The sequence below is a fragment of the Typha latifolia genome, chromosome 3 (assembly GCF_019914945.1).
Source record: "Typha latifolia isolate L0001 chromosome 3, TyphaL0001v2, whole genome shotgun sequence".
NCBI lineage: Eukaryota > Viridiplantae > Streptophyta > Magnoliopsida > Poales > Typhaceae > Typha > Typha latifolia.
This window is the reverse complement of record NC_133088.1, coordinates 2,859,171-2,881,757: the sequence shown is the minus strand read 5'-3', so window position 1 is coordinate 2,881,757 and position 22,587 is coordinate 2,859,171. Positions and strand designations below refer to the sequence as shown.

At 35.5% G+C, this 22,587-nt stretch overlaps 3 protein-coding genes across 5 annotated transcripts; all 3 read right to left on the bottom strand.

Moving 5' to 3' along the window:
* Window positions 1–2,187: 2,187 nt before the first annotated feature.
* LOC140783560 (small ribosomal subunit protein uS13z/uS13y/uS13x-like) lies at window positions 2,188–4,686 on the bottom strand. Its single transcript, XM_073130470.1, has 4 exons — window positions 4,543–4,686; window positions 4,292–4,452; window positions 4,008–4,196; window positions 2,188–2,507 (listed from the first exon to the last, which is right to left on the bottom strand). The coding sequence occupies exons 1-4, from the start codon at window positions 4,543–4,545 to the stop codon at window positions 2,402–2,404; spliced, it is 459 nt and encodes a 152-aa protein (XP_072986571.1). The 5' UTR covers window positions 4,546–4,686; the 3' UTR covers window positions 2,188–2,401.
* A 991-nt stretch (window positions 4,687–5,677) lies between these two features.
* On the bottom strand, window positions 5,678–9,861 carry LOC140783559 (cysteine synthase-like). Its single transcript, XM_073130468.1, has 11 exons — window positions 9,635–9,861; window positions 9,492–9,530; window positions 9,268–9,377; window positions 9,132–9,189; window positions 8,514–8,777; window positions 8,295–8,432; window positions 8,094–8,145; window positions 7,149–7,228; window positions 6,925–6,984; window positions 6,674–6,754; window positions 5,678–6,021 (listed from the first exon to the last, which is right to left on the bottom strand). Exons 2-11 carry the CDS (start codon window positions 9,516–9,518, stop codon window positions 5,929–5,931), a joined length of 963 nt encoding a protein of 320 aa, XP_072986569.1. The 5' UTR covers window positions 9,519–9,530; window positions 9,635–9,861; the 3' UTR covers window positions 5,678–5,928.
* A 1,318-nt stretch (window positions 9,862–11,179) lies between these two features.
* LOC140783909 (uncharacterized) lies at window positions 11,180–22,110 on the bottom strand. Of its 3 annotated transcripts, none has more exons than XM_073131041.1 (9): window positions 21,914–22,110; window positions 19,559–21,823; window positions 19,267–19,399; window positions 19,063–19,151; window positions 17,633–17,871; window positions 16,673–16,759; window positions 16,061–16,160; window positions 13,270–14,999; window positions 11,180–11,917 (listed from the first exon to the last, which is right to left on the bottom strand). In XM_073131041.1, the coding sequence occupies exons 2-8, from the start codon at window positions 21,758–21,760 to the stop codon at window positions 13,659–13,661; spliced, it is 4,191 nt and encodes a 1,396-aa protein (XP_072987142.1). In that variant the 5' UTR covers window positions 21,761–21,823; window positions 21,914–22,110; the 3' UTR covers window positions 11,180–11,917; window positions 13,270–13,658. The 3 variants fall into 3 exon arrangements, with proteins under 3 accessions (XP_072987142.1, XP_072987140.1, XP_072987143.1); XM_073131039.1 differs by having other exon boundaries at window positions 13,294–14,999; XM_073131042.1 differs by having other exon boundaries at window positions 13,294–14,894.
* Between the last annotated feature and the right edge of the window lie 477 nt (window positions 22,111–22,587).

Below are 22,587 nucleotides of genomic sequence, written 5' to 3'. Positions count from 1 at the left end.
GGATAACTAAGTCAAGAGGCTAACTTCTCTCTTTTAGTTCTCTCTCAAAAAGGTACTATTGTCACTTCCTTATTCTTTTTCACATAATTCTAATAGCAAAGAGGAAATTTAGAAGCTAATGCATATAAACAATGAGATATTAAGAGCAATATATGCTACAAAAAGTTATATGTTTAAGAAATCTCATTTTTTGTGGTTAGAAGAACAAACTGTTCTTTCACAGGATCTTTGTTCATAAAGGTGACATGATAGAATATATTGAAGCTTACAATAAATAATTATTCCTTTCATGATTACCGACCATAAATTACCATAATTTACTTCCTAATTAGATCTCTACCGAACTAGACCCCTAAAGAAAATTTGCGAATCCAATGCAATTCAAAAGTTACATACAAAATTAGATGCATTTTAAATCTACGATTTTTAAAAGTCAACGAATTATATAAAAATTTTAAAACTACTTAAAAAACTGTCAAAGTCAGAGAATATATATATTTTTTTGATGTAAATCATTTTTTGTAGTTTCAAATTTTTTCTATAAATTACTAATTCGTTCATTAATTTACATTTCAAATTCGTTGACTATAATAATGATTTTAAAACACACATAATTATATATATATATATATATAATTAAAAAACAAAAGGAATATAAAAATAAAAATAAAAGCAGACTTAAAATAGTCAAAAACTCTCCTAATTACTAGGATTTGGTTCATTAAGCCACATGTCTAGCGTGGTGGCAGCTACATCTCCGGTGATGGTGATTGACTCAGAGCTTTAATTTATTATCCAACTAAAAATAAGAACAGGATAACGGTTCTTATTCCATCTCCACAAAAAAGTCAAAAGCTGTAAAAAGCAACAACATTAAGAGTATAAAGTTAATGCTAAATTTATTTTCGTATTGCAAGAGAAAAGAATAAAATCGAACAAAATGCGAAGATTTGCTGAGATAATCTATGATTATGAGTAGATTATCCAACAATAGAAAAGGAGCAGTCGAAGGTAATGGAATAATTAAGCGTGCTGCCATAAAGAAGCAAATAATAGTGGGGGGTCCCACAGAGTTCACACACGTCCCTTCTTTGTTAGCAAATAGGTCAATAGGTAGGTGCCAGCTCCACAAGATGATATTAATATAGGATAAGAGGTGGTTGGCTTGCAAATCTCCACGTCTAGTTGTTTAGCCCGACTAGAAGAAGATTATCACAAGTAGATCTTTCTTATATGGATCATTAAGAATTTTTTTCATATCAATTGGGTTTTTTTTTTTTTTTTCAAATAGGTTTTATAATTATGTATTATATAACGAGCTCATAGCTCATGTATATATATATATATATATATATATATATTCGATTGAATATTTGTAAATATTCCAAAAAATAGTTGTTAAAGTTAATAAATACACCAGAAAAACTAAACTGCATTTACATTTTAAAGTTGTTTCTTATACTATAGTATTAGAAGGTAATACTAGATAACTTAAGAAAAAATAATTTTATGTTAATCTAAGTTTAATTTATCAGTGGTTAGTTAGATTTAGTTGATGGAATTATATCTTTGAAATAGTTTAATAATTTCAATGAGATCTTTTAAAAATCGGAGTAGATATTATAATATTTCAAAAGTTTTTATTGACAATTAAGTGAAAATCCCTTCTTAAAGTTCTCACTCAGAAAACAGAAATCCCTTAAAAATTCTTTGCAATCAGGCTTGGACTCGGGAAAAAAGTGAGCTATTTTTACAACCTATATTTTCCTACCAATGTGACAAGAAAATTAGGAATTGCAAAGTTTACGAAGAAATTTGGACTGTCTTGTTATCTTAATAACAAAAATAAGATATAAAATTTCCAAATGGTGAGATCCCCAATAGATAATACATCTATGCTGTCACACTTAACCTGAAAAGGAGGCTTAAGCATTCAAAATATGTTCACGAATTTGATAGAAAAGAGAAGCATATATAAACAATGGCGTTAATTTGTAACCAGAATAGCTATTTCCAGCAATCTAATATAAAAGATAAATTAGATGGGTGTCACCCTCGTTATTCCTTAAGGATACACTACACACCATAAAATGACTTCTTCTCTGCGTTAGTTAATTTCCTTAATGTGACAAACAGTAATCATCGAGTGCTATATTTTACAATAAAAACTCAAACTTTTCAAATCACTAGAGGAAAAACAAAGCACGAATATTAAAAGTACCATCAACTATCAAAATTGTACATTAAAGCAAGGATTATCGACTACAAATGTCGAATAGCAGAGAAACAAGTCTTAATTAGACATCAAAGTCCAAACAAAATACCATGCAACATGACCTAAATATAGAGTGAAAACGCTGCAATAGGGTGAAAACGCTGCAATAGAGTGAAAACGCTGCATTCATCGCTTCTTGGAGACACCAACAGTCTTGCCCCTCCTGCCAGTAGTCTTTGTGTGCTGACCACGAACACGAAGACCCCAATAATGTCTCAGACCGCGATGGTTTCTGCAGCAGAAAATTTGATAGCTTGTAAGACGTTCACAAGCAGTCAAATATCTGACCAAAATAGAACCAAGCCAAAGACAAAACGAAAATCTTCTAACAAGTAGCTTACTTGACAATGGCTAAAATATGTAAAATCAAGGGAGAATGAGTAATGTTGCCAAATATTTGCTTGGGTGACTCCAAATATCCAATACATCTCAGAAAAATAAAGATCAAACTAGTTCATTAGTGGTCACTTAATGTGATAATAAAATTTGCAAGAGGTCATGGCTAGTCTTGAACAGCCTAACTGAAAATGAGAGTAAGTTGCATATCGGGCTCCATATAGGCGGAAGCCTTGTGCCGGACACATTTTTCTTTATACTTTATCAGCTAAAGAAAAGAAGATAACACAAGAAGGTGCATCTCACTTACCAACCTTGGGAGTAGTTAATCTAGCTCATCACCACAAGAACATAGTTCTATTAAAAGCTATCGCCACACCCAAAAAGAATTAAATTAACCAGCAAACCATAAAGCACAGCATGACTTGAATATTGGTAATAGGTTGACCATCAATCTGACAACCAAATATAGAAGTACCATGAAAGAATATAACCGAGACCACATCCCCGAACATCATAATAACTATCCATAACAAGCCACGAATATCATAGAAAGACCACCCCCTAAGATGAATCACATTATCACCAAGCCTGAATTATCATTAGCACCTAACTAGGTACTCCATAACAGACCATGTCAACAAGATCATGGAAATAAAACATTCAGACACTCGTCCAATGTGCAAATAATGTCTTGCCGACATGACTAAATCTAGTTAATAAAGCAAAGCAAAATATAAATAACTTAATAAAGGGAGTTTAACCATAGAAGTTTGAGATTTATCAATGCAAGAAACTGCTATGACTATATTTCAATCGATGAAATTGTACAAATATAATCTACAAACATTGCTTATATCTATTAAAGATGCATTAGTCTTAAGGAAGATCACTTGTATACCCGCTCAGATATTGTCACTAACTCTTTGCATCATTTAATAGCTTCTGGAGATCAAAGAGATTGGAAGCTCACCAAGTAAGATTTCCACCGTGATTTTATGGTACAACCGACCCAGAATAAACTGGAGTTCTATATTTGAAGTGGCATATGTAAAACGAAAAACTACTCTAATCCATTCATAACATATCCAAAACTAAGTCGAGTACAATAATAAATGATAAAGTTTCCCCAAAAGTAAGCTGGCTTACAGCCTCTTAACCTCTAAATCTGTACAGAAGAACACACCATGTAAGTTAATCTTATAACAGATGTAAGCACACATTCACAACTCTTTTCTGCTAAGTTGACAAATCTATATACTTCCTGACTAAAAGTTGTTTAAATAACTTAAAAGATATGTAGAAGCAAATATAAAGCACATTCCAAGAATAAAAATATATAATAAGCTACGAAGACAAAGAAGGCAAATGACTTCGAGTACTAGAAATCACTGACCTAATCTTCTTCAGCCGCTCCAAATCATCTCTGAGCTTCATGTCTAAAGCATTAGAAACAACCTGAGAATACCGACCATCCTTGTAATCCTTCTTCCTGTTCAGGAACCAATCCGGGATCTTAAACTGGCGAGGATTTGCAACAATCGTCATGAGGTTCTCAATCTCCGCCGCCGAAAGCTCACCAGCCCTACAAGAACCATCAACCAAATACAACCCTAACTAAAGTTTCGACCAAAAGTTACAAACTTCACCGTTTCTGTGAATCGACAGCAAAACCCTAACCTTTTGTTCATGTCGACGTCGGCCTTCTTACACACGATGTTGGCGAATCGTCGGCCGATACCCTTGATGGAGGTGAGGGCGAACATGATATTTTGCTTTCCATCGACGTTGGTGTTTAGAACACGAAGGATGTGCTGGAAATCCTCGTTGGCGACCAGGGACTGGTGCCATATGCGAATCGGTCAGAACAAAAAAGAAGAACATGGAGGAATCAAGCGCATAGAATGCCAGATCGGAGAGGAAGATCTCACCATTGTTGCAGATCGAAAGCTACGATTTCGCTTCTCTCGATTCTGATCTCGGTAGCGAGGGCGGCGTAGAGCAAATGAAGAGGAGAAGGGTTTATATAGGAAGCAAAGAGAGAAAAAAAGAGAACAAGAAAACCCTAAAGAAGGTGATCCGACGGCTGGAATGGCTTACTGGAATATATATTAAACTAGAAGCCACAACATACTCATGGCCCATAAATAAGGCCCACTTTTGAACGTCTTAGTCCTATATATTATACTATTCGGCCTACAATATATTTGATGGCCCAATAATAAGGCCCAATTTCAAATATTTTATTCTTATATATATAAACTTTTCGATGCATCTAAAAATAATATTGATATAATTTTAGACATAATAATATGACAAAAATATACATCTGTTTAATATATTTGTCATTTAAAATTTGATAAGTATAATTTTAGATGTGTTAGAAAATTTAGTTAATTATTTACAACTTTATATAATTATATATAAGTATTTTCAAATTTAACGTTCGGATTGATCATATATACAATAAAAAATAATAATAATTGTATCTTAATCTAAATTGTAAGAGGGTAAAATAACATAAAATAAAATTATAGGAAACTAAAGTGATATAAATAAAATTATAGAAAAATAAAGTGACATAAATAAAATTATAGGGGAGTAAAATATAACTTTCCGTGTATAAAATGAAAGATTTATAAATCAAAATTATCTAAGAATATGAATGGGCGTGGAAAGAAAAACACACACACACACACACAAAAACAATGGATAAATATGTATTAGTTCACTTAGTGCATCATGTAATTCGTTATGTATCTCTTTTAAGTTGGAAGAAAAAGAAATATATAGGGCAACCAAAAAAACCATTCAAAGCTTTTACAAACCAGAATGTTGGTGAATATTAAACATGTGAAAATTTTGGATGCCACTAAAACAATGTTGAGATGGATGGATGAATTATAGAAGAAAAATTGATAAATTTATTTGATGCAAAAGACTCGGATATTCCCAGCAGAGATCACAAAGTGAGCTCTCAGATCCAACCTGCAAACCATCCAGTTGATATTCTTATCTTAGAAAGACAGGTAATAAACTCAACCTTAACAAGAACACCCAACCCACTAGGAGAACAGCAGCACAAAGGCCACATTTTTATTGCGAGTATAACACATTGAACAAACAAAGGGCTACTAGCCAAATAAAACAGCAGAAAACTTCAAAATTTATTCTCCATTTCCAATGTCTAAAATAGATCCAAGAGCAGTCAAATCAAACAGTTATGCGTTCATCACCGAACAGATAGAGGATTTTGAATCACACAGAAGAAAGTCATCACAATGGAATATTTGGATTGCCACAACCAGAATTCACTCTCAGGGCTCAAAAACCATGCTCTCAGCTTCTCTCCTGATTGACTGGAAAAGCACTGAGGAAAGATAGCGCTCACCAAAGCTTGGGAATACAACCTGCAGCCACAGAGAATTTGTATCAGGCGCCAAGCCATTGGACTCCAAATATCACCTAACAAATGAGTAGACTGTAATAATACTTCCCACAGCACTCGCTAGCAGCATTTTTTTTAAAATCTCAAATAAGCAGTATCTCCACAATATATTATCACTTCCACATACTTCTTCCTACTAGGAGGTGAATATGTTCATAAAAGAATGTGATGATTGCTATAACTATTAACTAGTGTGCCAAAATTCTAGAACCATTTTATTATATCTACTCTTGGCTACAAAAATATAAAAAAGGAGAAAAAAGTCACTACTTTCACCATTTATATTAGGCATGAAAAGACCAAAATATGTTCTCCTGGTCCATATAAAAACTTTTAGGATCGACTTTTAGCCACAAAGAAAAAAAAGTCTAAGATCGACTTTTAGCTCCTAAATTCTTGAATTATCAATTTCACTATTGAAATGTCAGAAATTTAGAAAAGGCTGACCAACAAAGAAACCTTGAATATCATGGCCTAGTAGCCAATGAGGGGCAACCTAGAAAAACTGCATTCGAGTAACTAAAAGATATGCTAACAAATTTTCCTATTCCTGGAATTGTGGAAGAGAAAGGGGAAGATGGAAAAGAAAAGGTAGACATAGAATAAGTACTTACAACTATCAATTTCCCTTTATTTTCTGGTCTATGTGCAATACGAATAGCAGCTGCTGCTGCAGCTCCAGATGATATTCCGACCTGCAAGGTGCAACATCAGCAGCGGAGAGACAAAAAGAAAAAAGAGCCTGATAAACACACATATGTGAAGAAACTTCTGCTGAGCCTAGACAGTAAGACTCCAGGGAAGTGCATGCCACGTAATACCAAAAAAAACAAATATCAAAATCTCAACTGATAGATGAACTCACCAGCAAACCTTCTTTTGTAGCAAGGGTTTTTGCAGTCTCAATAGCTTCATCACTTGAAATCTGACCAATATCACCACACAAAAGAAAAGAGTGATGCACAAGATTAATTTTGGGAAACAACAAGCACTTGGAAGATGAGATCATCAATGCAGTCAACACGTGAATGTTGGCCATATAACGATCTGATTATTAATTTATTATTATACTACACAAAGATATCTTACTTGGATAACTTCATCAATGAGATCAACATTCAAAACACCAGGAATAAAACCAGCTCCTATTCCCTGGATCTTATGAGGACCTGCCATATTTAAATAGCAGAAGTTTTTCAGTTCTACTGTCATTGAGAAGTTACAATGGTAAACCAAAGAAAAAGAAGAAGAAAGAACCTAATGAGAAATTATCTCTGTAGATGATGAAACAATATGCTCTTCTTGAATGTTATCTTCATACAGAATTGTACAAGCTAGAAATGTGTAAAACAAAAGACATAAATTTGACTTTGCTTTCATGCAGGAAACAAATGGAGTTTGGATAGAAAACACATCATATCAATATATTTGTGTTAGAAATGCAATGGCAAACGTTTATTTGTAAATGTATAAATGACAAGACAAAGTAAATAGTAGCTCCTCATTGTTTTAATGATCATAAAGGATGTGGCCAGAAGAATATAGTGACAGAATGTTCAAGACAATTACATGCTAACAGCCTAACAGCATATGAGCACAAACCAAAACACGATCACAATCCTATTCTTGTTATTCAAGGCTGGCTATGGATGCTTCTAATAAACTTACAATATCGTCATTTGATCATTCTACGTCGTTTGCTACAAGCCATTCATAAGAAATTTATATATTACTAGAGAGAAGAATGTAAATGGACTTTCCAATTACCAAATTACCTCATTAAAATCATTTTAGGTTCCCTATAACTGTACCTCTAAAGTAGGAACTTTTAGCAAGAAAATTTTCCATTTTTCAAGAAAATTGCAAGCTATGCATCATATGCATGGATTTGAATCCTTGTAAAAAATTAAAGCAAAATAACAAAAGATGAGAAGAGAAGTTCATGCCTACACAATTAGATATTTGCTTTAGATACACTAAAATCAACATTTTTGGAGTAACAAAAGATACAGAGGAGGGACAAAGATAATCTACCAGGCTTTCCTCCGGACAAAACAGCACTTTCTACTGGCTCCACGCCATATAGCTAGGAAGACGAGGACAACCGCATTCTAATAGTTAGTTCATATAATCATGGAAACCGCACCATTATTTAAATCGAGATATCAAGAATACTAATGCAGAAGCAAGAGAAAAAGAAGAGGTGATCTAACGGTTGTTAAAACTAGAATTTACCTTGACCCCAGGGTTTTGCTCCTTGAGATATTGTCCTGCACCAGAAATGGTCCCCCCAGTTCCAATACCAGAGACAAGGGCATCAACTTTGCCCTCAGTTCCTTTCCAAATCTCAGGCCCCGTTGTCTCATAATGTATCTACATTAAAGTTTTATACTTTAAGCACTGGTCTCTATTTAGACGGAAAGAGAATTCTAAAAATCATTATCCGGACTATACCTTGGGGTTAGCAGGATTTTCAAACTGTTGAAGTATATATGAGTTGGGTGTCTTTGCTGCCAACTCTTCTGCCTTTTGGACTGCTCCTTTCATGCCCAAAGTTGGATCAGTTAAGATTAATTCAGCACCAAAAGCTTTAAGTATGATTCTTCTCTCAAGACTCATGGAAGCTGGCATAGTAAGCATGAGCCGGTAACCCTTTGCAGCCGCCATGAAGGCAAGACCTATGCCAGTGTTGCCACTCGTAGGCTCAATCAGCACACTCTATAAACGACACCAGTTACATCAGCCAAATATTCCATCGAGTCTTGCTGATTAAAATTCACTTTGAAACTGAAAAGCTTAGAGGAGTTCTTCGGAGCATATATAAACCGCTTAAAACCAATTTATGAAATTGTCAAACTTCCTTGTTTAAGAAAGGGTGGTCAATAAGGCCACAACTAATTAATTAGATATTATGTCTCAAGTTTCAATTCTATTGCAAAATAATATCTACTGGGTCTTATTGGTGGGAGTAGACCAATGAGAATTGAAAAAAAAATCATCTTAAATTCGTGACATTTTCCAAAATATTTGGTTTTTCCAACTATAGATCGACCAAAGCACGAGATTGCTGACCTTCCCTGGCGCGATGAGTCCCTTCTCTTCTGCGTCAGTGATCATACTATATCCAATCCTGTCCATTTGAAATCCATTTTAAGCAACACGAACTCCTCCAAATATGAAATCAAACGGTAGAAAAGAAAGCAAATACCTATCCTTTACGCTGGAGCAGGGCTCCATCATCTCCAGTTTAGCCGCGACCCGGGCCGCGCATCCAGTGGTAACATTGTTGAGGTACACCAATGGAGTTTTACCAATCAACTACGCATCAAAAATCGAAGCTACTCAAAATGACGCGAACAAGAACACGAAGAAGAATAATAAAAAAAGAAGATATATATATATATAGATATATATTAGCGATTCGATTCTCACTTCCGTGACATCCTTGGCGATCACCATTTTTCCAAATATCTGCGCCAGAAATTAGCACAAAACATCCAATAATTCGTTCAAAAATCTCCGATTAAAGATTAAGAAAAGTACAATCATGCTGGAAATTAATGCGGAAAATTTACCAGATATTTTCACCACCCAGTGCTGTCGCTAGAGGAAATGTAAGGGCGTAGGGCTCGAATTCTATAGCTGCTTTGGGCCTTTGGTAGAGTCCAGAAGCCAATTTATAGTACGGATACCGTTGCACAACGACGAACATAATCTTCACAAACTTAGCTATCGAGCCTAAAACAGCGAGCAGCCATTTTGGAGGACGTGCAGCTCGCGGTGCTTCGAATCTGGACGCTTTTTTGCTCCACCTGGCGGTCAGGCTTAAATAGAAAATAATAAACAAGTAGATAAGTATTCGACGAATTGGCCCCCAGTTTAGTATTATTCCACTTGGCAAGTTCACAGAAACGGGCGCAGAAGTGATATAGGACCCGTTAACCCGTTAAGGTGTCTAATCCGGACAGAATTTGTGCCATATACACGACAGCTAATGTGGATTTTTTCGGAGGCAGTGTAAATTATATATTCCTTTTTTTTAAATTTATAACAGTCTAGTCAACGAAGTACATAGTTATACGTTATGATAGATAAAAAAGAGAGCATATCTTAAGTGCTTGAACATTCCTTTAATGCGTTACGTACGTAAATAGACTTTTTTTTTATTAATAAAAAAAAACTAGTAGACTAATTATAGGCCAGACAAACATGAGTTAATATCACTAAAAATTTCTTCCAAATATTATTTTTTCTATAAAAAATATGTTTTAATTTCTGAAACAGGTCCATATAGCATATATAATGCATATTTTAGTTAGAATATTACTAACTAATATTATATTCTTACTTGGTCCTCTTAATAATAAATCCTAGTAAGCGAGCAATCCACATCTTTTTATTGTTTAATATAAAGGAGAATAATCTAGAAACAAGAAACGTCTACATACAGTGCATCCATGGATAACTCTTTTCTCCTGATCAGACTATGAATGCTATTTATTCTAATTAGTTGATTGATAAGGCTAACAGTTGAATGGATCCACAATTATCTAAAACTTGATCAGGAGTATGCATCGCACGATTAAGCCTTCTATTGTTGAACGTGTGCCAACTTTAAAAGGACACATAAAAAAAGAGTAAATTATATTTTATACTCCTGGTTTGATCCAATTTTAACTTATTCTGTACTTTAAATTTTAGCACTCAATCCCCTATTCTCTTATATTCTCTTTATCGAAAGGCACAAATGTCTAAACTATCTCTATCATAATTAGCGCCAATATTTCCACCATTAACAAATTATTAAATGGCTAAATTATCCCTATTAATTCAGTTTTTTTTTTGTTATCGAACAGTTAGTTAAAATTGGGCCAAACAACATAGAGGGTAAACTGTATTTACCCAAGAAATATATTGCAGTATCATCTAGCATGTTCACTTCCAATGCCCTGAACCAAGGAATGGTTCCAAAATTATTTAAAGTTGAACTGCACGCACTATGGTTAGATTACAAGAAGCAGCTCTGCTGTGGTTCACAACCTTCTCTAATTTTAGTCATTGATGGTATTAATGTTTCAGATGATCTAGTTCTAACACAATCAGTCATCTCCTACAATATGTGAAGGGAAAAATTGTTTCCTTACCTTAGTAGTACATGTACAATAAGGTGACCCGTAGATATCGATGACATTTTAATGTTACAGATCAACAATATTGTTTTAAACCGACAAATTGGCCAGATACAAAAGGAGCTACAAAAATTCCATCAGAATATGTTAAGCAGTTTGTCCTGACTTAAATGGAACTTGGAAAAAGATTACTCAACTCAATATGTATGAATAGAGTTGGACAAAATCGATTGCTTGCATAAGCAACAGAAAAAAAAAAACCGAGAAGTTTGTTTTGGATATGTACATGAAAGGAATGCCTTCCATAACAGCAGGTCAGAGGATTCCATTCCAGACTATGATAGTCACAGCCAGGACAGATAAGGCTGTATCACTTGAACAAGCTTGCAGTTATTGGAGTAGTGAGCTCAACACCTACGTTCCAAGTGTTTTTGGCATACTCCAAAATCCAAATAACAAGAGGTTGTGGTCCAGTCAATCTTGCAAAATGCAAGATGAACACAACCAGACCTCGGACCGAACATGGAATTCCAATTTCCCTACTTGTTGAAAAAAACTTCCAACCAGAGATTTGTTCACCAATCGGAAAGAGAAGCATTATCATCTGAAATGCGGAAGAGGATAACATGGAAAAAAAAAGAAAGCAGTCCAGCAATCTCTAGAAATCATCCAAAACCGATCTGTTGAATTATCTTCCATTGTACAAATTCTTCACCATAAAAGGAAGTTCTACAATAGACCACAAAGTACGAGCTAAGTGTTAGAACAAGCAGGTAGGCAGAAAAGCAGATAAATGAAATTGTGGTGTAATATAACAACCATCATAACATATCCATGAGTTTTTTTTGTGTATATCTATCAGCACTAGAAAGATTGAAAACATTATATTTGATTCCTTATTTTAAAATAATAAGAAATCCACAAGTTAATTATCCATGTTATTCTGCAGAAGTTTCTCAACAAAAAAGAGAGTAATATTTCTGGCTTTCTGTTACATATTTGCCCAAGGGGATCTGATTTTATATAACTAATGACTAATTAATATACCAAGCATGTGCATCTGCAATACATTTACATGAACACTGTATAAGATGTCAAGATCTTGCGAGAGGTGTTATAAATGCTATTAAAAAGACTACCACATTATACAGACTAGAGGGTCAAGCTAACTTTAAGCAGACGGTAGAGCTTAATTATGAAAAGGTTTTCCACCTCTCCATAAAGTTTCAGATAATAGATATTCTTAAGATCTTTCTGATCTTATTGGGGAATGTTTTCTCATATTAATCTATAACCTAATGTCTGCTCACCTAATTGAAACTGAAAGTAACTTCCCGCATTAAACCTAGGCCTGAATAATAGAAATCTAGAAGGGCCAGTTGGGGCTGCCACACAGCAATGGATTCATAGGACATCTAGATGGCTGAATGGACATCAGGAGTTTGCATTCCAAAAACATTATGCTATGTAGGAAACTGTGTTATTATTACACTCAGCCATTGGACTTTATACTTATAATCAAATTAAAGGCAAACATGAATTCTAGACATGTAAATATAGCACAAATAACAAAAGAACACCCAAAAAAGAATGTCATTCTGAAGAGGATTTGATATACTGGGTCCAATTTAGGAAAATGTTATCTTGCAGTTTCTTCTTAAATATTTCTTCTTCCATGAGGAGGAAGAATACCGGGTTATTGAATCCCAAATGTTCTTCTTGAATATTTGCCATGCTATCTCTCAAGAAAAAATGCCATATATTCTGCGGGAAATTCAAGGCACCACATGCCTTATATCATACAACGAGCGATGCATATTTAGAGGTAAAAAATGATGCATTCCTCAAGGTGAAACAGTTTACTTATAAATTAAATGATCTCCAGGTCCACTGAAGGAAAAGCATAGTCTTAATAGGAGATGATAATTATTAAACATATCTTGGTTTTAATAACAGAATTCATGCACTCAACAGAGTTTCATGCAGGTTTCAATAAATGCATGCTATTGAAAATTGCAGCTAAAAAGATGTAAGTTATATGTAGCATTGTACTTGATATCAATGAAATAGATTGGCATTACCGAATAACATTAAGTTGAATTCACCTTGAAAAGCTAACCGAAATATCAACCAGCATGTGTAGCTTCACCGACAACTCCTTAGATGAACTTATATACCATGGCAGTTTAGAATGATTAACTAAAAGAACCATGGTGTGAAATAGGCAAGAAGTCTGCTTGGATCCAAAAACTATCTAAGAATGTCATATTGCACAAACTTCTCACTTCATCAGCAACAAATCCTGCAGATGCAACTATACATGAGGTACAAATCTTCAACAGAAGTGCTACAAAATACCCAGACCAGAAGGATCATTATTAGATTCACAGCTCTAATCTATCTTAATCACCACCTCTGTGGCAAAGTGAAGCAGCAGCACAAGCATGTTTTCCAGAAGCTGAGTTATCTTTTAACCTTTTAGGCAATTAATGTCATCTGCAGTTCCACTACAAGCAAGAGGCGGTTCAATTTCCATAGCAAGCCTACTTGACATCATTGAATCCGGCTTATGACCAGCTGGAGTAACAGGAGCAACAGATGTCACAGCACAAGATGCACTGGGGCAATGGGATTGACCTGCTATCTTGCAAATAGTGGCATTGAATATCAGGTCATTCGACTCAACAGCGGCAGCCTCAATTCCAGAAATATTATCAGAGTTCTGATCCTGTGATGAAATTTCAACCATATCAGAAAAACTCTGTTCCGATGGATTTGCACCGACTTTTGATTTATCAGAAGTTTTCAATATGCCCCCACCATTGGAAGAAACCATAGACTCAGAAAGAGTAGATGAATACAAGCCATTCACTGAGTCCGCCACATCAAGAGCATCATCTGTCTTCTGAATGGATTCATAATTCTGCTGAATGGATCTCTCCTCAGAAACTTGAAGGCTCAGAGGAATGCAATCAGGTTCATCAGAAACACAGGTTATATTACCTCCACCAGAAGCTTGATTCTCTCTTCCAGCAGTATGTAGTACAGAAATTTTGCCATCTATGCAGAGTTCATGTTTAGTATCAGAAATCTCAGTTTTCACCTCATGGATGTCAGACTTTAAATCCTGACTAATCTGAATACCAGAGACAACAGAAACCACAGAAGATTCATTTCTCCCAGGACTAACGGAGCCATCAGAAACTCCAGAGCAACAGTAGCGAACAAAACAATTCTGTTCGGGCTGGCCTTTGATGTCAAGATTTCTATCAGAAACATGTTCTAATGACATGCTAGCATCATCCGGATTTGATACAATACTATTGTTTCCCACGTTCACTTCACAATTATCATCCACATGAGATTTAAGTTCCCCTACAGATTTGTCATGGTAAACTGCCGTCGGAGTAAGTAGGTCTACATCACCAGCTGGCTTCAAAGAATTGTCATCCGGAGATTGAACTTCAAATCTTTCAGGAGGATCAGAAGATACCTTAGAAGTAGAGTCCAATGAGGCATGACTGTTAGTGTCAACTGGTAAAGAGGATCTCTTTTCTTCCTTGAGAATTCGAATGTCATGCAGTATATCATTGTCAACCCTGTCAGCAGCTTTATGTCCTTCAGTTGAATTCTTTCCTAGCAATGGCTTCTGAAGTAGACCAGTATCAGGGAAAACCAGCAAATTAATAGACCGAATTTCTAGTTCCTGCGAAGATTTAAGAGGTTTAAAGCCGAAAACTGTAGTCCATGTGTCCTTCAGCTCAGATATAGCAGGTATGATCAATTTTTCAACATTGAGAGAGCAGAGAGCCTGAAAGAAGATGAGCAAGAGAAACTAAAATATTGGAATAGAGAGAAGTCCAAGAAAAACAGTATCACTTATCTGGAAATCAAAGCAATGCCAGAATGTGGGAGAAGATTGACAAGTAGTAAAAATCAGCTGCAGGAATCTCATCAAGCTAAACTACGTTGGGATCCACCATAATCTCAGACAAATTCAATAGGTTTAAATAGGACCAGAACTAAAAAGTAGCAAGCAAGCTAAGCATTTTGATTACAACTACATCTAATATAAATAATATATGTGTATGTACTATGTACACTCAGATGCAGCTTATTGTAATTGCAGTAGTGGTAACACACAAGGGATTCTATGATCAGCACTATTTGTCATATCTTTCAATGAAAATGCTTTCACGCATACAATAGGTAAAGACAAGAGCCAAATGCCAAGAATTTTATCAACTGCATGTTCTCAAAGTGCATAATACACAAATTCTGAAAGTTTATCATAAGCGTTATTGACGAGTTGCTATTACCATAGCTCTGGTTCCAATGTGTGACAAGATTAAGCGATTAGAATATCATAAGATTCTCAAGGAGCAGGCATAAGGCATAGCATAAAAAATTATGCAACAACATTGAGCCACAACCCTTGTTCTTGTTGAACAATCAAGAAACTGATTTAGATCACCTTCCTAAATATACAGTTAGCTAAAATAATTATAAAAGAATCTGAAATTCAAAGTAAATAGAGTTGTTCTTAGTTGATTAACAGTTTCTGCTTTGCACCGTGTTCCACATCATAGACAGCTTGACATTTAATTCTGTGCACATTAACGACCCCTCATGAGTATCTAGGAATTCTAGTAGAGCTTTGCCTCAGTGTCAGATAAATAAGTATTCAAAATGGCCATCTAAGGCAACACAGAGCAATATAGAAACCTAAAGCTGACAATTCTATGTGATCATCATATTGACAATACATCACTATAACAGAGGGATAATGATCTAACATACTGAAAAAAGCAAAAAATAGATGTTCTAGCAAATAAGCAAGTATTGATAAAATAGAGGTCAAAAGCAAATTACCGATTCGATTCCATTCAGAAGTCGACGACACATTCCTTGTCGCCTATACATATGTCTTGTGCCAATAAAAGGCATCTCTGCCAACCTGGTCCCACGAATTCTGTTTCGCACAAGAGATAATGATTTTATAGCTGATTTGCTTTTAACAATAACACAACAGGAGGACAACTTTGAGTGTAATTCTCTCTGATACTTAGTTAAAAATCAGATAAAAGTTTGTGAGCCATCTAAGATCAACGTTATGAGCTTCTCACATAATGACATAAATACATACTAGATTATCCCTTCAAGAAAGAGCAAATGGCCAATTCTCAACAAGAAAAGGAGCTTAATGTGCAAGGCAATATGGAGAGAAAATGTACACAGATCATTTCCATAAGAATCACCTCTCAACCAAATTCACATAAAACAGAAAAGGGTTGTCACCTATTACATCATTCATCCTGAATTCCTCATCAATATAGTGTACCAAAAATATCAGGAAAAAGATGTATCAAGATATTTAGAATAATAGATAATAAATAATTCATGCTTTCAAAAGTCCGATAGCAATCATAACTTATAATAAATACTAGCCTAAATTTTCATGTATCTTGCCATAAAGATGCTTACCTGATAGATGCTGAAGAGATAATTTCATCACCTCGCTCCAAAATAAAAGTGTAGAAGCCAGTATAATTCAGCCGATTGAAGTTTGATCTAGAAAAGCAAACGAAATAATTTCAGTGCCAAAAACTCTTCACAGACAAAGGTTGAGATTTGCAAAAAGAAATACAATAGTAGTATGGTGAGCAATATCCAATGGCAACAATCAGTCAAGACTGTTGCTGAGATCAATGAGTAGCTATTCTCCAGGAAGGTTCCTTTACAATTACGTGGCTTCTTCGGAACTTGCATCACTAGTGGAAAATATAATTTTAAAATTAAGAAAAAGGAGAGAAGCTGATAAAAAGCTTCTTCGCATATTGTCCTATTTTTTCATAGATTTTCCTTGTTACCGCAAAAGAAGCTCTAGACTTCTAGGTGACCATGTGCCAGATCCAATGAGATTTAACATATTTCAGTCTAGTTAAAGATCTTAAAATGGGCTTAGTCAGGTGAAGATGAGTTAATAATGTGAAGCTAAGGTAAGTGACTTTTTCATGGAGACCCAAGTATGGAAATTGGAAAGTAATATAAAGGTCATAAACATCTTTCACCTCCAAGTACAAAAGAAGTGGCAATAAATTGATGCACTAACTACAAATAGAGGTGGAAAAAGAAGATAGCAGTACTAACAGAATAAAATGGTAATATTAAGCCATGAAGTATAACATATTCAGTGGCTTAAAAATTGACAAAACAAACATGCTACAGAGACTAATGCAGACATACATACAGGAGTAATCTATCAATGAAAAGAGAATACACATGGCATCTTTGGATGAAGGTGCAGTAGTTGAATCTCAGAATTATAGTGAACTTGAGAATTTGACTAACAAAATAAGCAGTCTTAGCTTCTTTACCTACTAAATCTCCATGTCAAATGACAAACAAGTGTACTATGAAATCAGAAGCTAAACCAAAGCTTACCCGCAATTATAAACAACATTATGAATCAGGTTTATGCCACTTCTCTCATCGATAATTGGTAGAAAGCACTCATCCATCACTGCAAGAGCAACAGCAATCTTAGAGTTGCATTCAACCTTTTGAGGCAGCCCACTTAGAAATCTCGGAGAACTTCCATCAAAACGATGAATCAGACTCCATGAAAATCCTGCTTCCAAATCATTCTTGGCACCAAGAAGCTTCTGCAGTCGCCTAAACACCTGCAAAATTACAATGGCTAGGTGCAACTAAGTAACCCTCATAAAGATTAACTAAATTTTCCAAAGAAAGAAAAAATTAGAGACATCTTTAAGTAAATATTTACGGATTTATTAAGTATATTAACGGCTTATGGCATCTAGATGAGCCATTCTCTACTACAACATCTAATTTAGCTCCATGTCATGAAGTTCTTACAGATAGCTACTACATAGTATAAAATGGGAGTCCTGATTCAAGCTGAGAATCTAGTTTATTTCCTTCTAAGAAAAATAAATAAATTAGGTGGTCAGGGAGGTAATTCAAAGGGACCTTTCATTAGGTATAGAACCCATGTTACAATGCCATCTATGTTAATAATGAAAACAAAGTCACAAACAGCATCCTGTATGACATTATGTTGAGGCCATCACAAAAGAACAGCAACTGCAGGATAATAAAATACTCACAAATGAACCGTGTAAATGGCATAAGAAGCTATGAAAGTTGGGGTTTCCTGAGCATGACTAGCCAATTTGCATTTAGGTTGTTCGCAGGAAAAAATGCCTGCAGCACCATGAGGCATGCCTCCACACTGAATAAACCCATATTTAGAAGTGCAGAACCAGCACTACTAAAGGAGGGTGAATGACCTCAAAACTCTAATACATAAGAGGATCAATAAAATCCTTATTGATTTGGAATTATAGATATTTGGCAGTCTGCATAGTTATTCACAAACCAACCAAGATTTGAAAGAACAACTTGTTAGCTCCTACCAGAGGAACCATGATCATTTCATGGCACATGGTCTGAGGAAGCATTATATTCTGCTCATGTAGAATCTGGTGGGCAGCACAAGTAACCTACTAGGCTAAAGAGAATACATAGTCTGTTACAGCAATAGAATACTGATTATTGCTAACCATAATAATGAAATAACTAATAACAAGTATGGCGGTAGTGAAGATGATGATAGATAAATTAATAGATAAGTAGCAAGCATCGAGGTAATTTAAAATTGATACTCATTATTTTACAGGAGAAATTTAGCATGGGATAATACCCTGATTTATATTATAGTTAAGTATTAAAATATGTTGATGATCCTTATTTTGTTTTATGAAGAACTAATAATCTGTGGAAGCATGAAAGTTATCATGACCAATGAACAGGATAAGAAAATTTCTACAAAAGAAAATAAACAGTGCTACCTTTTTGCAGCTCTGCCCACAAAATGAATTGCCTGCATTACTGGAACGGACAAGAATAGAGTCTGCCTCAGGAATACAATCTTGGTGATCTACAAAATTAGATAGATTTGCCAAGAAATTTTCATCATTCTTTATCCAGGTTTTCTAACAAATTGAAAGATATAAAAAGCATCTATAGTGAAAAAATGGGATAGAAAGTCGTACATTTATCCCCACACTGTGAGCATGATAATAGTGGAGAAATAGATACACAATCTTGAGCAGAACCAGCAGGAGAAACAGTGCGACAAAATTTACACAAGCAGTTCATACAGTGCCAATCTCCAGGAGGAAGCATCTGGAAGATAATTGTAAATTATGGCAGCATAATTTCAATGCAGAAAATTACAGAATATGAAGAAAAAAATTCCCTTCAGATGATAACTTTGTTTTATCCCCACAACCAAGACTGGCAAATAGTTACAATATATATATACATATATATATATTTAGATACCTTAATTCCCAAGCAAGCCAGATGGAAAGTTGATGGACAACCATCACAGCAGATCAAGTCACCGCCATCTCCACAGATGCCGCAAGTATCATCATTTGGGTCATCATCAACATCAATTGCATAAAACCCTCTCCTCTCAGACTGATCCTGCTTGGCCCATGCATTTAGTTGGCATTGCAATAACGAAAGTCCAGCATCCACCACAAGTATATTTTGATATGGTTGGTTCTCTTTGCTACCAGCATGAAGTTCAAACTTTGACACACTAAGGATCTTACTACAGCAACTGCAGTAGATGCCTTCTCTTCTAATCCGTCCCTCCAGCTTTGCTCGTGTTCCCTTCTTGTTCATGTATTTCACCTTTCCATTGACATGAAGAACTCCCAAATCTATCATCCATGAAAGTACAGTCCGCTTCCACACATAAGGAACATAATCATCCATGTCATCTTCTGCCTCTTGGTTAGCACCCCGAGCCAAAAGAGCACATCCTTTTTGCTTGTTTCTTCCAGTCTGAAGATGTCTATGAACTCTTGAATCTGCACCAACTTTTTCAGTTGGACGCAATAAACAGTTTTGCTCTGTACTCCCATTGCCTCTATCAGGTTTATCTTTTGAATGTTCCTTTTTAAAGTTTCTTATGGAAGTTTCCTTCACCGTTCTGATTTTGCAATCTCCCAGTTCCTTCTTCATTTTTCTCTTGTTAACCACATTTCTCTTCAGCATGTCCAGGTCAACCTTTGATATGCCAGGAAATAGAGAGCTTGTCCCTCCAATGTCAAGATCACTCATTTTAGATGTTTTTTTAGACAAATCCTTGTCCTTGTCATCATCTATAGAATTTAATCCGTCCTGAAAAACAGCATAAGCTTTGGTGATCGACCAGTAACCTGTTCCTTCAGGTGATACATATACAGAATCTTCATAGGCCCTACCTTTCCTGGGTCTTAACTCAATCTTCCAACCGGCATCCAGAAGCATTACTTTAATCTGCTCTCGAACTTTCTGCTTAATTGTATTGCGACCTACACTCGCTTCATTCACATTGTGCTTGTCTAGCAACGAAAGGGAGGTACATTCTCCTCCAAACATACGGTCAATCTTGCTATCTGAAATATCCGTATCCTTTGACTCTTTTTGTGGAAATATAACTCTCGGCTCTGTAATTGTCTCATCTGATGAGCTTTTTTCAGTTTTTAGTACCCTTTTTGGCTGATGGGACCCTTTTCTCTCAGTTTTTGTCTCTTGAGATTTTATTTTCCCTGTTGAACAAGTCTTCTTCATACTTGTTTGATTTCTGTGCAATGAAACTGAAGAACTTGATATTCCATTAGATCTTCTTTCTCCATTTCGGTTAGTTAGCTTGAATGGAATAGCATTCTTTGCTCTCTCCTCATCTCCCCTAGCACTATGGATCTTTCCTAGCACATCCATCTTCTTGTTACTTGGTAGAACTTTCAAAACACCACCTTTGCCTTGCACCCTTATACCTTTCTGTAGGATGCTCCCAATCTCTCCTCTCTTGCTACCTGCTGAATCGCCTCTCTTAACCCTCAAAGACTGGAGAGTTTCATGCTTTGAATGCTCTATCCTTTTGATATCATTTTCTACGTCTTCTTCATCATCATTATCATCATCATCTTCTTCTTCTTCTTCCTCTTCTTCTGAATCGCTACCCCTATTCAAAGCAGATTTTTTGGACTTCTCTCTCAGAACATTACTGGCATCCTTTTCTCTGCCAACATGAATTACGCGTTTGGTGCCACGAACCTGAGCATCCCTTATCTTGTTTCTCTCATTCTGATCTTTCAGAGTATCAGTTTTCAATTTCTTCCCATCTCCAATAGAATTTGATTTAACTTTCTTCACAGGATATCCAACATCACTCGAATCTCTACTCCTCTTCTTATCCGACCCCGTAGCAATAATTCTCTTCTTATGATCTCCAGCTTCTTCCCTCCTCGTGACACCATCTGATCTCACAACTCTCCTTCCATCCACTTCGATCTTCTCCTTCCGACCCTCGCCATCTTTTCTCCTCGCACTCGTGCCTGCGTCCCCATTCCGCTCACTACCCCCGCCGACTTTTCTCCGAAGACGAACTAAATACTCGTCCGGCTCCGAATCGCTCGTGTCCAGAATCAACCGCCTCTTCTTCTCCTTCGATTCAAGAGGCCCTTTCCCCTTCTCAACCGAAGACATCGCGATCTCCACTAACAGAACTCCAGATTGATCAAGAAACCATCCTCTATTAATCGAGAAAACCTAAGAGAAACATCGGATCACACTAATTAGAGGACTGAGAAGAAAAGGAATAGAAAACGAATCGAAGAAGCTAATAATTCCAGGCGTTACCTCGTAGAGCGAATCCACCTTCTTACATTGATGGATCTGGGGAAAGGATTTAGATTACAACTTTCGAGACGAATTGGGACGAGTCGCAGAAGGTCTCTCTTTGGCGGAGAAGGGGGAAGGGATGCGATTGGGAGGACGACCTATAAATACTTTCTCTCTCTTGCTCCCTCGCTATTTTTTGGGTTTATTCGTTCATTAATTTGTTTGCTTATTTATTTCATCGTATAATCCTAATCTCCGCCCGTCACCATTTCCGCTTTCCTCCAAGTTCTTAGCTAAGTTACGTAGACATGAATTAGTATCCATCCAATTATATTTTTCATACGTATTTGCTTGCTTTTTAGACCTCATTCGACAAGTTACCTAATTATATATTTTTTAAGTATTAATCATACTTAAATCTCTAAACTATTACTATTTTTATATATAATTATTGAAATATCTCGTTAAGTTGTTATTATTTTTTCATCTATAACTTGTCAAGATTTTAAATGAGAGAAGAGAACACTTTAGTTTGCCAAAATACCCTTACTTAAATATTTTTGTTTATGAAGTCGGAGTGAAATATTTTCAATAATTTAAGAGTATAGGTTAATAAAAATTAAAAGGTATGTAAAAAAGAAATAATAGTTTCAAAAATCTACATATAATTATTTGTTAAGTTTTCTTAAAAG